This window comes from Chiloscyllium punctatum, chromosome 9, assembly GCF_047496795.1.
Source record: "Chiloscyllium punctatum isolate Juve2018m chromosome 9, sChiPun1.3, whole genome shotgun sequence".
NCBI classification, from domain to species: Eukaryota; Metazoa; Chordata; class Chondrichthyes; order Orectolobiformes; family Hemiscylliidae; genus Chiloscyllium; species Chiloscyllium punctatum.
This window is the reverse complement of record NC_092747.1, coordinates 127343424-127360495: the sequence shown is the minus strand read 5'-3', so window position 1 is coordinate 127360495 and position 17072 is coordinate 127343424. Positions and strand designations below refer to the sequence as shown.

Genomic DNA, 17072 nt, shown 5'->3' with positions numbered 1-17072 from the left:
CTTCCTGCGGGGTGTCCTCCTACAGCTGCTGTATGTGAATGGCATCTTCCATTAGTTCTGTTGTTATTATTGGAACCTCATCGACGATTTCCTGCTATAAGGCTTGCTGGGCTGCTCGGTTTGCGGCTTGGTTCCCTTTACATTGCAGCCAGCCTGGACTCTCTTTCCCTGGCTCCTTTAGGTACACTTTGATTTTTATTACTGCAGCCTCTTTTGGCTGTTCGCTGGTGCTCAGCAGTGCTTGGATTCTTGACTGGTGTTTGATGGGGGTTCCCCCAGCGGTGGTGAACCCTCTTCTCCCCCATGCAACCATGTAGTCATGTACAGCCCCAGAGGCATATTGCCTATCTATATAAATGTTCACAATTCTCCCCTTCGACAGCTCAAATGCTTTGGTTAGTACTACTATCTCTACTACTTATGCGGACTGACGTCCATCAATCCTTGCTGACATATCTGCCTCTAGTTTATTGTTTACCACAGCCCATCCTGTGCAGGGCAACCCCACTATATATTTCCGTGACCCATACATGAAGAGGATCACCTTGGCTTTGTCTCGGGGGGTATCCTTTACCCTACCCCTATCTTCATCTCCATACAGTGTCAGTAATTGTGTGGTTCCCCTGTGTCCTGAATTCTCTCGGGTGGGTTTTCTCCCGTATCCCTAACTAGTACCACGGACTGACTTGGTGGTAGGAGAGCTGCCTTCCACTTTGCCCTTCTTATATTGGAAAAGGCCCTCAGCTTTCCAGTGTTTAACATTTCCACTCAGGTGTGTTTGGTTTGGAGGATGACATTCCCTGCCATTACTATGGGTTCGCTGACCCTCACAACCCAAGCAGCACAGTCTAAGGCGGCTCTGCATCTGGGCAGCCCAGTGACTACTGGCCCTTCTGTGGTAGAGGGATGCCCTCTGGGTCTTCTCCTGCCACGGTGGCCCTGTGTGACCACTGCAGAGTGAAATCCTCCCTCACTATTGCAATGTATGTGGAAGACCTTACTGAGATCTGGCAGCCTGGGGGCTGATATTAACCGAGCTTTTCGCTCACTGTAAACCTCTTCCTGTTCTGGTCCCCAGGTCACACTTTCCAGGATGGGCTTGCCCCTTTGGTTAGTTTTTGAATCAGTTCAGCCAATTTTGTGAACTCTGGTATAAAGCTCCGGCTATAGTTAAATAACCCCAAGACCTTTTTGACTCTCCTTACAGTAACGGATCATAGTATTTTCTGAATTGCCTTCATTCAATCACTTGGCATTTCCTTGAGTCCCTGGGATATAAGGTGTCCCAGGTATAGGACTTGTGCTTGTCCAATTTGTGCTTATGTAGGGCTGACTTTAACCCTGCAGCTGCCAGCTCGTGCAACACGGGGTATAAAGCTTCCTGGTGTCCTGATTCAGACACTGAAGCAGTAAGGATATCGTCCACATATTGGGGTATGGCATTGCTTCCTTCTGGTACATCTATTTTGTTGAGGATGTCCCTCATCACTCTGTAATAAATAGTGGGGCTGTTGTGGAACCTTTGTGGTAGGTGAGTCCATGTGTACTGCCAGTCCCTTACTGTAAAGGTGAATTTATTCAGGGATGCAGGTTATAGTGGGATGGACCAGAATCCATTGGCTATGTCTAATTCTGTGAAACTTTTGTGCTCAAGGGCCAATTCATTTAGAATTGTGGAGGAGTCTGCTCCAATAGGATGAAATTTGGAGGTGACCTTGTTTAGCCTTGTATAGTCAATGGTGAGTCTGTCGCTCCCATCAGGCTTTATTACTGGCCATGTTGGGGAATTGGCTGTACTTGTGGTTTCTCTCAGGATTCCCTGTTTCACTAGTCCTTTCACTATCTCCACAACTGCTTTCTCTGCTTCAGGCTTGATTAGATACTCCTGGTGGGGCTTATGCTCAGATCTGGGCACCATTGTAGGGTCTATCTTGACTAAACCTGTGTCTCACTTTGTCTCTGCCTATGCCTCAGGGATGGAGGTGCAGATGGCTCCGAGTCCCCCCTTTTCGAGGTGACAGTCCCTACTGGTGGCTGTATCTACTTTAATCGTCTTCAGGTGACTTGTAAGGCTCCTGGTCTCGATCTTTTGACCATCCTGTTTCGGCCAGATCAAATTTTCCTTTTGCACAGTCAGTTAAGACTTCGTATTCCTTCATGAGATTGTTACCCATTATGGTGCCTTCATTATTATGGCGTACATAAAATCTCACAGGGAAATATATGTCGTTGATTTCCACGAGGGTAGTCTCGCTTAAGTAAGCAATGTATTATCTCCTCCTACCCTGGTAAGGTGGATCATTTTGTTTGTGTGGGGTAACGGTAAGTTGGTGATAGATATGGCTATTCCTGTGTCTACCAACCTTTCACACTTTCCACCTCCAACTACTGCGGGCATGTAAATCCTCCCCTCTCTCTTTCCCTTATGAACAGGGGTAGCTGGTTGTCACCTCTGTGGACCTTGGAAGTCCCGTGTTTCCGCGGTATTCTGGCTGGTGTTTGGGAGACTCCATGCTTTTCCCAGCACCCTGCCTCTGTATGCCCTGCTCTGTTGCAGTGGCTGCAGTACTTTACGTTGTTCCTTATCCTATTCTCTGCCTGTGGGGCTCTACAGTCTCTGGTAGTGTCCCTGTGACAGGATAATTTGCTTCTGCCTTCATCTCCGTTCCGGTAGGCTGCTCTGTCGGGTTTTGTTTTTATTGCGGGAGCTTCTGCCTCCTGCACCCTGCTAGCCACCTCTACCAGGTTATCATAATTTTGGGACATTATCACTCCCATTTTCAGGATGGATTGATGGGCACTAGAGAGCACTCCTGGTATCCCCATACTCAGAGGCTCCTTCCCCTTTCAGCTGTTTAGTGGTCGTGATTTTGCTCCAATTCATGGGAGCATTTCCTTACACCCGCTGGATCTCTTCGGGTCTGCCAGCTACCCATCTCCAGTTGTCCGCTGGGCAAGCTGCCCAGACCAGCTGGTATCTATCCCTCACGTGCAGTTGGTGCCCTACCCATATACTATCTAGTTCTTCCCAGAACCTCATGTTTGTACTTGGGGCTGTAATTTGCCCAGGAAGGCCATGATCTGTTGCCATTCCCCCTGGATAAAGGGTTTATTGTTTGCTTTTGGCTGCAAACTCTGTTCCCCCTCAAGTGATTGGCGCTAGATTATATTCTTGCACTTTCTGCTGTGCTGAGGGAGCAGTTGGTCCCTGCTGTACAGTTTTGTAGGAGGGGAGAATCTCCCTTTCCTCCTGTACTTTTTCTAATCCTTGCTCTAGCTCCTTTATCCTATCTTCCAGCTCATTAATTCATTCTTGTTCAATTAGGCCCGCAAATTGGTGCTCTAACATTACCCCTATCTTTTTAGTTTTACTTCATTTTTCTTTGTCAATCCAATTCCGCTGCTGTACTAATGTCAGGGATGGGTCTCAACCCCCTTTCTTCATCTGTTCTGTCAGCGCTAGTCTGTCTGTCTTGTATTTCTCAATAAGGGAGTCTGCAGTATCCCCTTTAAAACCCTGATCTGCCACCTCACAGATTGTGTCCCCCCCCCCACCCCCGATACCACCAACAGAAAAGTGTTCTTAACCAGTGGGACTTCTCTACCCCCTGGCCACTAATACTGTCCCAGCTCTGTGCATATGGCCATAGCAGCCTCCTAAAAAGGTGGGCTCCCTATTGGTGAAACTTCTCTACCCTCCCGACCACCAGTACAAGTCGGTATTGATGGGTTAGCTGGGAATGTTGGCTGAATAGGGTACGCTCTTTACCCGGACTCTTCTACTTCCCGGCCATCTCTTCTGTTCCAACACCACTGACGAGGCCCAGAAACCTACCTCTAGCCTGCTGTACTGTCTACCGGGGGTCTTATTACCCTCCCAGCCACTGCCACTATTCAAGCTCTGTCATTTTACTGTGGACTGACAGGATATCACGGTTACTCACAGAGTCCATGCTCCCCACCTCAGTAACATGCTGCTCCACTGGAGTTTGACTCTTGGTCAGAGTGATCAGCTCCTTTTCCTCACCACTTCAATTTAAAACACAATAACGGACAGCAGCCAACCTTCGACCAGGCTCTAAACGGACTCTGCATTGCTCGCCCCTACAGAGTCCAATGTTACCTGACTTTGCCACTTTTACTTCACAACTCCTAGTGCCCTTGGCACCTCAATGCCTACTCCAAATCCCAACCATCACATGGGAAGGGCTACCCCTCTCAACAGCCGGCTTAGGGCAGGGTTTTTGAGGCAGGCATTACCTTGTCCTTGGGTCGTTTCAGCATAAGCAGCTGGTTATCACACCAGTTAGCACACTTTCCCAGTGACACTCCACAGACATGCACTTATACTCAACCCATTACTATCGCACAAGTTACACGTGACAATGGTATACCCTTTTAAACTGTGTCTTTGGCCTGGTCTAACTCTTCCTGTTTGCAGAATCAAAATGTCTCTTACCCCAGCTCCCCGATCGTGGCCTTTGACCAGAGCACCTGGAATAAGTGATCCTGCCGACTATGCCAGTTGTTGTGGGGAAATCACCAGTCTTGGAGTCAGAATTGGGATTCAATGACGGAGTTTATTGTACAAAGAACCCAGAGCTCCAGGGAGAGAGAGGGACGTCTGGCAGCACGGCTGGCAGCTACGAGCCTTCTCTCCCCCTCGGAGCACATGCCACAATGTTTTATATATTTCATGGTATAATGGTCCAGGTATCGGGTCTTTGTTGGTGCAGCATGGTCTGTTTACAGAAAACATTACAGAATCATTGTCAGTTTCAGAGGAATGTTACCGAGTCATTGTCAGTTCCAGCGGCTACGAAGAAGTCCATTGCTGCAGTAATTGGTCGTGGCCCATCGAGTCCACTCCGCCATTCAATCATGGCTGCTGGGCACTTCAACTCCACTTACCCGCATTCTCCCCGTAGCCCTTAATTCCCCGAGACAACAAGAATCTATCAATCTCTGCCTTGAAGACATTTAGCGTCCCGGCCTTCACTGCACTCTGCGGCAATGAATTCCACAGGCCCACCACTCTCTGGCTGAAGAAATGTCTCCGCATTTCTGTTCTGAAATGACCCCCTCTAATTCTAAGGTTGTGTCCACGGGTCCTAGTCTCCTCACCTAACGGAAACAATTTCCTAGCGTCCACCCTTTCCAAGCCATGTATTATCTTGTACGTCTCTATTAAGTCTCCCCTTAATCTTCTAAACTCCAATGAATACAATCCCAGGATCCTCAGCCGTTCCTCATATGTTAGACCTACTATTCCAGGGATCATCCGTGTGACTCTCCGCTGGACATGCTCCAGTGCCAGTATGTCCTTCCTGAGGTGTGGGGACCAAAACTGGACACAGTACTCCAAATGGGGCCTAACCAGAGCTTTATAAAGTATCAGTAGCACAATGGTGCTTTTATATTCCAACCCTCTTGAGATAAGTGACAACATTGCATTCGCTTTCTTAATCAAAGACTCAACCTGCATGTTGACCTTTAGAGAATCTCGACTAGCACTCCCAGATCCCTTTGTACTTTGGCTTTACGAATTTTCTCACCGTTTAGAAAGTAGTCTGTGCTTTTATTCTTTTTGCCAAAGTGCAAGACCTCGCATTTGTTCACGTTGAATTCCATCAGCCATTTCCTGGACCACTCTCCCAAACTGTCTAGATCCTTCTGCAGCCTCCCCACTTCCTCAGTACTACCTGCCTGTCCACCTATCTTCGTATCATCGGCAAACTTCGCTAGAATGCCCCCAGTCCCTTCATCCAGATCATTAATATATAATGCGAACAGCTGTGGCCCCAACACTGAACCCTGCTGGACATCGCTCGTCACCGGCTGCCATTCTGAAAAAGAACCTTTTATCCCAACTCTCTGCCCTTCTGTCAGACAGCCAATCCTCAATCCATCCCAGTAGCTCACCTCGAACACCATGAGCCCTTACCTTGCTCAGCAGCCTCCTGTGTGGCACCTTATCAAAGGCCTTTTGGAAGTCTAGATAGACCACATCCACTGGGTTTCCCTGGTCTAACCTACTTGTCACCTCTTCAAAGAATACCAACAGGTTTGTCAGGCATGACCTCCCCTTAGTAAATCCATGTTGACTTGTTCTAATCAGACTCTGCTCTTCTAAGAATTTAGAAACCTCATCCTTAATGATGGATTCTAGAATTTTACCAACAACCGAGGTTAGGCTAATTGGCCTATAATTTTCCATGTATTAACGCTTGTACACAAGCAGTATCAGGTAGTTAACATTTCTATTGAAGATGGTAACTGGGCTAAGACACTTTGGTGGCAGTAGATGTTATTGATGTGTATTCTTTCCCCCACCCACTTTAAACTAATTATCTATATTCTGTGTCTATTGTGCTGGTATCCTGTTGGCCTCAGGCAGTATCTGTGTGTGCTTAGCTGTACTTTTCCATGTAATGACTCAGTGGCCATCTTGTGTCTGTGTGCCCTGTGTCAGCATGCCCTGTGTCAAATCTCACTTCAGGGGGATATGGGCCAGATGTTGGCAAATGAGACTAGATTTATTTAGGATATCTAGTCGGCATGAGTGAGTTTGACCAAAGTGTCTGTTTCCATGCTGTACAGCTGTATGACCATATGTCTATATTTGCAGGTATTCATCTGATTGCTAGTCGTATCCTTTCAATCTCTGTACCTGTTACCAGTGCAGGCAAGATGTGCTGAATATCCTCCTTCTGCACAGTAACAGGTCTGTAGGTTACCCGATCACTTGGAGATTCCACTTTGTGTTTGTAAACCTCTGAACTATTAACAACCAGTTGAAGAAGAGTGAGTTGGCTCTCCCTTTGTATCCCCTCAAACCGTCACAATAAATACATTCAATTCTTTTAACACACAGCTATGTAACATTTCATTAATTGTAGTATTATTCAAAATTAAAGAAACAGTTACGAGGTTTTCTCAAATGCAAGAAGAGGAATCTTATTTACTTACTTATCCCAAGAAAAATAATAAAATGCAGCATCAAATACAGGTATAAAGAGAATGTATATTATGAAAAGGAAGATCGAGAATCAGCAGTTTGAAGTTCTTAGATTCCTTGAGTGGTTATATGAAGGTGAGACAACAGCTGTTCAGCTGATGCCTTATATTCGAATGCTGGTCAAAAGTGAGGACTGCAGATGCTGGAGATCAGAGTCTAGATTAGAGTGGTGCTGGAAAAGCACAGCAGGTCAGGCAGCATCCGAGGAGCAGGAAAATCAACGTTTTGGGCAAAAGCCATTCATCAGGAATGCCCCATTCCTGATGTAGGGCTTTTGCCTGAACCGTCGATTTTCCTGCTTCTCGGATGCTGCCTGACCTGCTGTGTTTTTCCAGCACCACTCTAATCTAGACTCTTATACTCGAAAGCTGTCGACATTTATCGAGAACTTGAATTCTTAGTGAAAAGGATTCTTCACACTGGATAAAACAGCATTGATAAAACTTTCTTCACTTTTGATAAAACGTTAATTTCAGTTCAGGCTGTCTTTGTTTTACAGCCATGCCTATTGCCACCACACGCACGCCCTCATTCAAAATTTGCAGTTACCAGAGCCAATACATGCACTTTTAATCAGGAGTTCGTCACCAGTAAGAAAAGTAACAATCAAACAGGTGCAATAACTAACAAATCGGAGGGAAGGAGACCCAACGCTTGATGCAGTTATGTGCAAGTCATGGACACTTGGGGAGGGCTAATCCTGCCAATTGGCCGGCCAGAACTCCTCAGCTGGGCCGAGGTAGACCCCCTCGACAGAGGAGATGGGTGGTATTCCAGCTGAACCCCCGTAACTCCTCCGGCAGAGAGTCTACCCACCACGGACCGACCAGTAGTCTGGAACATTTGGCCCAGTTGATCCTGGCGGAAGATGCCACCGAGTACACCGCCTGGCATCACGCATCCTCTCCAGGTCAGCCGAATATGTCATTCCTTTCACTGCTCTGTGGAATTATTTGGCTCTACTCTTAAAATCCTATTAGTAAAACGAAGTGTAACTATGTCATAAAGTTGGTTGCTTTCTTTGGTTTGGTAACTGCATTTAAATAAAACTAAATCTGAAGTTTACAAGTTTGTTCAGAATTCGGTTAAGTAGCTGTGAAGCTACAAAGCTTATACAAATGCTATAGTTAATACACACAATGGTAGTTTTGATCCTGCAATTGCTCAGTCTCTGTTTTATTGCTGGTTCTTCGTTTTCATTCTTATATGTTATAAAATGCGACTAAAATGACTTAACACTTGTATAAGTTCTTTTCAATTTTACTCTTGGAGTAAAGACATGGGAAAGAAAATACATGCTAAAACCTAACATCATAATATTAAAGTGATTAATATTGAATATATTGGGATAAATACTTGATGCAGAAAGTACATGGAATTTAATTAAGAAAACAAATAATAAACAGACATTACGAGTTGTGGGAGCTCCTTCCCTAACAGTGCTCTGGGTATACCTACACCAAATAGACTGTAATGTTTCAAGGAGGCAGTTCCCCTTCACCTTCCTAAGGGCAATTGGGATGAACAATAAATGCTTACCCGGCCTGTGACATCCACATCTCTTGAATGAATAATAAAGAGTTATGAATGATACCTTTCTACTGTTCCTATTTTGCTGTCAAAATATTAGGGAAATCCTAATAGGTTGTTGAGTAAGGCAAGGGAGGAAATAGCAGGGGTGGATGAAACATTTTCAGTTCACAGGAACAGTGTCCGAGAACTAGAGGAAAACCAATGTGGTAAGAATATTCAAGAAGGGAACGAGGGATAGACCAGGATGCTACAAGCCAGTCAGAAACTATTAGAAGCAATTCTAAGGGACAGAATTAATTTGCATTTGGAGAGGTAGGGATTCATCAAGAACAATCAGTGTGGTTTTGTTAAGGAGAGGTCATGTCTGATCAGTTTGATTAAACCTCTCAGTGGGGTGACCAGATGTGTAGATGAGAGCAATGCTTTTGATGTAATCTACTTGGAGTTCAGCAAGGCTTTTGATAAGGTCCCACGTGGGAGACTGATAGTGAAGATAAGAACCCATTGGACTGAATGGCTCACAGAGCATCAACTTCTATGAGAAGGGCAGAGCTGCTGCCATCAGACATGCCAAGCAGATGGCAGGGAGCAGGCAGAATCAGGTCATACCCTTGGCATAGGATCCATAAGCAAAGGCAGAGCTACCTGAAAATGATCAAGAGCTATTTTTGCAAGAGACTAATGCTGTCCAGGCAGGTATCACAGACATCTGTGCCCTAATTGCTGAAGACTGCATACATCCCAGCACTGGCTGCTGTGACCTGCCATTCATTTCAAAGTCACTGTCACTAATCTTCCAAAGGAAATAGAGGCTTCAGTTCATTGTAGGGAACTATGCTCAGTTCCATTCGCAACCCTTCTGATAATGGTATATTCAATGCTGGTCTATAAAAGGACATCATTAACATTTTAGTTTACGATGACAGAGAGCATTCATGCTGCAATCATTCTTCACTCTAAACTGGTAGCATTGTTGCTAAATAGCCAGCTTTGATATTTTAGAGATCATCATTGACCTCTAAACATAACTAAACAAGCCGTGTTGTAAAAAGCAAGAACACAGCTGTGTGTTGCACGACAAATGACTCACCTCACCCCATTAAAATTTATCATCTTCAGCGCCTATACTTGGACTGTCATGGAATCTTCCTTGTTTGCCTGAATTAATACAGCTGCTTCAACATAAAATAGCATAACCACATCCAAGGGAGAGTATTTGCTTGATGAATGTCAGAGCCAGTGGATTATTGGTACCTTCTGATACTGATGAACTGTGGCTGCAGTTCTGTACAATTTAGTGAATATTTTGCCTCAACTTAGTAAAGTTACTTTCAACAGGACAACCTTCCCTAAAAACCTCGACCTCTGCAAAGTGCAAAAGCAATGTTGTTGCGGAATCACAGAATTCCTATCCTCTGACCTGCTCTTGCAGCCATAATGTTAATCTGGCTGGTTTGGTTCAGGTTCTGGTCGATGATAATTCCAAGGATGTTTTTAATAGGGGACTCAGTGATTGTAAAGTAATTGCATGTAAGGAAAGATGGTTAGATACTCTGCTGTTGGAGATATTCATTGCCTAGTGTTTGTAAATCTAAGTGGCTCTGCAAAACAAGCAGCATCCTGATTTGTCATTCCTTCTCACTGCTCCATCAATGCTTTGGAATCCTGCACCTATTGTGAAAGCATTCACTTTCAGGAGAAAATCCATCATTTTATTTTCAGTAAATAAAACATAACGTATCCTTGCCTTTAGCCCAAAAACACACAAAAAAAGTGAATGGTGAAAAACTATTTCCACTGATTGGCGATTATAGACAGCTAGAGAGACAGAAGGCTGGAAGAACACAGCATGACAGGCAGCATCAGGAGGTGGAGAAGATGATGTTTTGGGTGTAACCCTTCTTCAGGACTGGGGTGGGTGTAGGGGGAGCTGGAGATAAAGGGGGAGGGTGGGGGCAGGGTGATGAAGTGGGGATAGGTGAAGAGCTGGTTGGTCAGTGGAAGGAATGAATCCAGTTGGTGATAGGGAGCAGTGGCAGTGAGGGGAAGGGGCTGGAAAAGGAGTTGGGGGGTCGGGTGGGAGGTTATTTGAAATTGGAGAACTCACTGTTGAGTCCTAATTAATTTAGATAACTGACAGATTCCTGAGAAGAGACCTGGATGGAGATACAGTCTGACTGATGCAGAATGAAACTGAAAACAGAATCAGAACATTAGATAATTCTTTATATTGTGTTTTTTTTAACTTAAATAATAAAGCAAGAATTTAGAATTTATAGAAAAGCAGATCCTCTCCCATTAGTGGAATTTGCACCTTATTTGCTCCATACAAATGCCAGGCAATGACTACCTCGAGCACAAGAGAATCTAACCATCTTCCCTTGCTATTCAATGGCTTTGCCAAGTTTGGGTTCCCCAATAAAACATCCTTGGAGTTACAATTGACCAGAACTGAACTAAACGAGCCATATTAATACTGTGGCTACAAGAGCAGGTCAGAGGTTAGGAATTCTGTGGAAAACAATTCACTTCTGTCTCCCAACACCTGTCTACCATCTACAAGACAAAAGTCAGGAGTGTGGGAGGAAACTACCTTCCAGGATGAATTGCCTATTCCAGGAAGCAACTTGTTGATCTTTGTCCTAAGAAATTACATCATGTGTTTTCTCACCTGGTATCTAAGATATATTATGATACTTAAATAAGAGACTGGAAGTTCTTTATAAATCACTGCTCAGTTATTCAAACAGAATTTTGTATTGTTTACAGGGCCCTTGAGGAGAAGCGCAGAGATAATGCAGAGAAGGAACAGAAGTTGAGAGAGGAAGTGCTTCAAGAACGAAAACTGAAGCAACAGGATGCAACTGAGAGATTTCAGAGAGCCCATCTGCCACCATCACAGCGCAGGCAAAACCGAATCGGTTGGAATGAAAATTCTTCATTAAACCTTTTGACAGGGGGCCTTTTCTATTTATCTGCATATTATTTACATCCTCAATAGGTTTAAGAGGTGTAGGAGAGTTAGGGTTTCAGGGGAACTTTAGGTTGACAGATATAAGCCAACAAGGACCATGCACAGTTTTGCAACATAATTACTACCTGTAGTTTAGATCATAAGACCATAAGGTATTGGTAAAGAATTAGGCTATTTGACCCATTGAATCTGCTTTACCTTTTGATCATGGTTGCTATGTTTCTCAACCTCATTCTCCTGCCTTCTCCCCATAATCTCTTACCAGTCAAGAACCTATCTATTTCCGTCCTAAGTACACTCAATGGTTTGGCCTCCGCAGACTTCTTCCACATGAGTTTGACAGGTTAACCACCTTGAGCCTGAAGAAATCTCTTTGCATCTTAGTTCTAAAGGGTTGTCCCTTCACTCTGAGGCTGTGCCCTCGGGTCCTAGTCTCTCCCACAAGTGGAAGTATCTTCTCCACATCTACTCTATCCTGGCCTCTCAGTATTCTGTAAGTTTCAATGAGATCCATCTTTCATCCTTCTAAACTACATTGAGTACAGACCCAGAGTCTTCAACTGTTTTTCATATGACAAGCTCTTCGTGGATGTAGGTTTGTTCACTGAGCTGGAAGGTTCGTTTTCAGACGTTTCGTCACCATACTAGGTAACATCATAGTGAGCCTCCAGATGAAGCACTGGTGGCATGGTCCGCTTTCTGTTTATATGTTTGGGTTTCCTTGGGTTAGTGATGTCTTTTCCTGCGGTGATGTCATTCCCTGTTCTTTTTCTCAGGGGGTGGTAAATGGGATGCAAGTCAATGTGTTTGTTGACAGGGTTCCGGTTGGAATGCCATGCTTCCAGGAATTCTCCTGCATCTCTGTGTTTAGCTTGTCCTAGGATGGATGTGTTGTCCCAGTCAAAGTGGTGACCTTCATCGGTATGTAAGGATACTAGTGAGAGTGGGTCATAGCTTTGTATGGCGAGTTGTGGATCTGTCTGGTTTCATTTTTTGGAAGTCAGTCTTATTTATTTCTCCAGATGTCTGAAGTGTTTTGAGTAGGGCTGTGATTCAGTTCTCTAGCTGTGGGTTCGGGTCAATCGCCACTTGTTGGTAAGTGTTGGTATCTGTAAGTAGTGCATTTGCTTTCTCAATGTAGTCTATTTGATTTAAAATGACTGCCAAGTGTCCTTTGCAGGTAGTAAACTAGAGAACCAAATCACAGCCCTACCCAAAAGACTTCAGAAATCTTGAGAAATAAATAAGACTGACTTCCAGAAAATGAAACCTGATGGATCCAACACACCACGCTTCTACGGATTACCCAAAATTCACAAACCCCCTCAGACTCATAGTCTCGCTACCTGGAACACCAACTTATAGATTAGCCAAGGAGCTACACCAAAGACTAGAACGCTTAGTAGAAGACTCATGCCACTCCATCCACTCCACACAAGAATTCTTGAAGACCATCAAAGACACCAAGATAGAAGAAGATGAAATAGTGGTCTCCTTTGACGTAGCCGCACTGTTCACATCCATCAACGTCAACCTGGCCAAGGAAACACTGACTATTGGAAGAACCACAGACATGTACACCAAACACCACCAATTACATCAGCAAGGACAGTATCATCAAGCTAGTGGACCTATCCTTACCACCCACTTCACCTTCAACAACAAAACCTACAGACAAACCAATGGAACACCCATGGGATCTCCAATATCAGGGTTCTTAGCAGAGGCAGTAATGCAGAGACTTGAACAAACAGCTCTGCCAACATCCAACCCAAACTTTGGGTCTGCTGTATGGATAATGACACCTTTGTCATCACTAAGCAAAACAAATTGGAGAAAACCTTCAAGACCATCAATAATACCCTTACTGGCATAAAATTCACTAAAGAGGGGGAAAGCAACAACAAATTGCCATTCCTAGATGTCGGAGTCAAGCGAACAGCCAATGGGGAGCTTCAAACCAGCGTCTACAGGAAAACAACACATACGGACCAAATGCTGAACTACAGAAACAATCATCCCAGCACCCACAAATGAAGCTGTATTAAAACATTATTTCAACAAGCCACCACGCACTGCAGCACAGAGGAACTACGCAGAGCAGAGGAAAATCACTTATACGGTGTATTCAAAAAGAACAGGTACCCAATGAACACAGTCCGCTGAATTCTCAGAAACAAACACCAACAAGCAAACACATCCAGAAACCCTAGCCACTATCCCCTACATCAAAGACATCTCGGAAATGACTGCCAGCCTACTCAGACCCCTTGGCACCATGGTAGCCCACAAACCCACCAACACACTCAAACAGCAACTAATGAACCTGAAAGACCCTGTGCAGACAACAAACAAAACTAATGTCATTTACAAAATACCGTGTGAGAACTGTAACAAACACTACATCGGACAAACAGGCAGAAATCTAGCCACCAGGATACATGAACACCAACTAGCCACAAAAAGGCATGACCCTCTCTCACTAGTATCTTTACATACAGATGTGGAAGGACACCACTTTGACTGGGACAACACATCCATCCTAGGACAAGCCAAACAGAGACATGCATGAGAATTCCTAGAAGCATGGCATTTCAACCGGAACTCTATCAACAAACACATTGACTTGGATCCCATTTACCACAACCTGAGAAAAAGAACAGGAAATGACATCACCACAAGAAATGACATCACTAACCCAAGGAAACTGAAACACACAAATAGAGAGTGGGCGGTACCACCAGTGCTTCATCCGGAGACTCACTGATGATGTTACCTAGTATGGTGACGATATATTTGAACATGAACCTTTCAGCTCAGCGAGCAAACCTATATCCAGCTCCTCAACCTGAGCTACAAGTCTTCTCAAAAGTAGCTAACAAGCTCTTCATTCCTGGGATCATTTTTGTAAATTTCCTATGGACCTGCTCAAATGTCAACACATCCTTCCTTTCAGGACCTAAAACTGCTCACAATATTCCAAATGCAGTTTGACCCGAGCCTGATACAGCCTCAGCAGTACATAGAGCCATAAAGATGTACAGCATGGAAACAGACCCTTCAGTCCAACCCGTCCATGCCGACCAGATATCCCAACCCAATCTAGTCCCATCTGCCAGCACCTGGCCCATATCCCTCCAAACCCTTCCTATTCATATACACATCCAAATACCTCTTAAATGTTGCAATTTACCAGCCTCCACCACTTCCTCTGGCAGCTCATTCCATACACGTACCACCCTCCATGTGAAAAAGTTGCTCCGTAGGTCTCTTTTATATCTTTCCCCCTCACCCTAAACCTATGCCCTCTAGTTCTGGGGTCCCTGACCCCACATATCTGCTCTCATATTCTAGCCATCTTGAAATGAATGCCAACATTGCATTTGTCTTCCTAACTGCTAACTGACCCTGCAAGTTAACCTTAGAATCCTGAATTAAGACTCTGAGTTCCTCTATGCTTCAGAATTCCAAAGCCTTCCCCCATTAATTAACCAGTCTTGGCCTCTATTCTCCCTACCAAAATATATAACCTCACACTTTTCCACATTGTTCTCCATCTGCCACTTCTTTGCCCAAACTCCTAGCCTGACCAAGTTCTTCTGCATCTTCCCTGCTTCTCAACACTATCTGTCCCTCCAGAAAATAATAAAAGTCACATAGGACTGTAGAACAAGAATTCTGTCTGCAGCATGCAGCAGCTAAAATTATATCACCGAGACATCATTTGGGCGGTAATGATACTAGAGCAGGAAAATCGATGTTTCGGACAAAAGCTCTTCATCAGACCTTTGCCTGAAATGTTGATTCTTCTGCCCCTCAGATGCTGCCTGACCTGCTGTGCTTTTCCAGCACTACTCTAATCTTGACTCTAATCTCCAGCATCTGCAGTACCCATTTTTGCCTATTAGGGTCATAGAGACATACAGAATGGAAACAGACCCTTCAGTCCAATTCATAAATGCTGACCAAATTTCCCAAACTAAACTAGATCCTGTTGCCTGTGTTTGACCCATATCTCCCTAAACCTTTTACTATTCATGTATCTATCTAAATGTTGCAACTGTATCTGCTTCTACCACTTCCTCTGGCAGTTCATTCCATATACAAACCACCCCCTCTGTGAAAAAGTTGCCCTCAGGTTCCTTTAAAATCAGGTTCCTTTAATATCCTTCTCATTTTAAATTCCCCACCCTAGGAAAAGAACTTTGCTATTCACATTATCTACACCCCTGATGATTATATAAACCTCTATAAAGTCAGCCCTCCACCTCCTACACTCAAGTGAAAAAAGTCCCAGCCTACCCAGTCTCTGTTTAGAACATAGAGCAACATAAAACGATACAGTGCAGAACAGGCCTTTCGGCCCTCGATGTTACGCCGACCTGTGAACTATTCTCAGCTCGTCCCTCTACGCTATCCCAAAATCATCCATGTGCTTATCTAACAATTGTTTAAATCTCCCTAATTCGGCTGAGTTGACGACATTAGCAGGTAGGGCATTCCACGCCCTTACCACTCTCTGCATAAAGAACTTTCCTCTGACATCTGTCTTAAGTCTATCAATTTGTAGTTATGCCCTCTCGTACAAGCTGACATCATCATCTTAGGAAAAAGACTTTCACTGTCTACCCTATCTAATCCTTTGATCATCTTGTATGTCTCTATCAAATCCCCCCTTAGCCTTATTCTTTCCAATGAGAACAGACCCAAGTCTCCCAGCCTTTCCTCATAAGACCTTTCCTCCAAGACCAGGCAACATCCTGGTAAATCCCCTCTGCACCTTTTCCAATGCTTCCACATCCTTCCTCTAATGGGGCGACCAGAGCTGTACACAATCTTCCAAGTGTGGCCGCACCAGCGTTTTGTATAGTTGCAGCATGATATTGCAGCTCCAGAAATCAATCCCTCTACTAATGAAACCTAACACACCGTATACCTTCTTAACAGCACTATCCATTTGGGTGACAACTTTCAGGGGTCTATGCACATGGACTCCAAGATCCCTCTGCACATCCACACTACCAAGAATCTTTCCATTGACCCAGTACTCTGCCTTCCTGTTATTCTTCCCGAAGTGCATCACCTCACATTTAGCTGCATTGAACTCCATTTGCCACCTCACTGCCCAATTCTGCAGTTTATCCAAGTCCCCCTGCAACCTGTAACATTCTTCCAAACTGTCCATTACTCCACCGACTTTAGTGTCATCTGCAAATTTACTAATCCATCCACCTATGCCTGCGTCTAAGTCATTGATAAAAATGACAAACAGCAGTGGTCCCAAAACAGATCCTTGTGGCACACCACTAGTAACTGGACTCCAGGCAATATTTTCCATCAACCACCACTCACTGCCTTCTTTCAGAAAGCCAGTTTCTAATCCAAACTGCTAAATCACCCTCAATTCCATGCCTCTGCATTTTCTCCATCAGCCTACCATGTGGAACCTTATCAAAGGTTTTACTGAAGTCCATGTACACCACAACTGCCCTACCCTCATCCACATTCTCAAAAAACTCAGGTTTGTGAGATACGACCTGCCCTTGA

General features: G+C 44.5%; 1 protein-coding gene across 4 annotated transcripts in view; it reads left to right on the top strand.

The window, feature by feature from the left end:
* cep126 (centrosomal protein 126) overlaps window positions 1-17072 on the top strand; it is a 116828-nt gene that overhangs the window by 16591 nt on the left and 83165 nt on the right. For all 4 annotated transcript variants that reach the window (XM_072578244.1, XM_072578242.1, XM_072578243.1 and 1 more), the window contains exon 3: window positions 11321-11472. In XM_072578244.1, the coding sequence (XP_072434345.1) occupies window positions 11321-11472 (152 nt within the window). The remainder of the gene's footprint in view (window positions 1-11320; window positions 11473-17072) is intronic.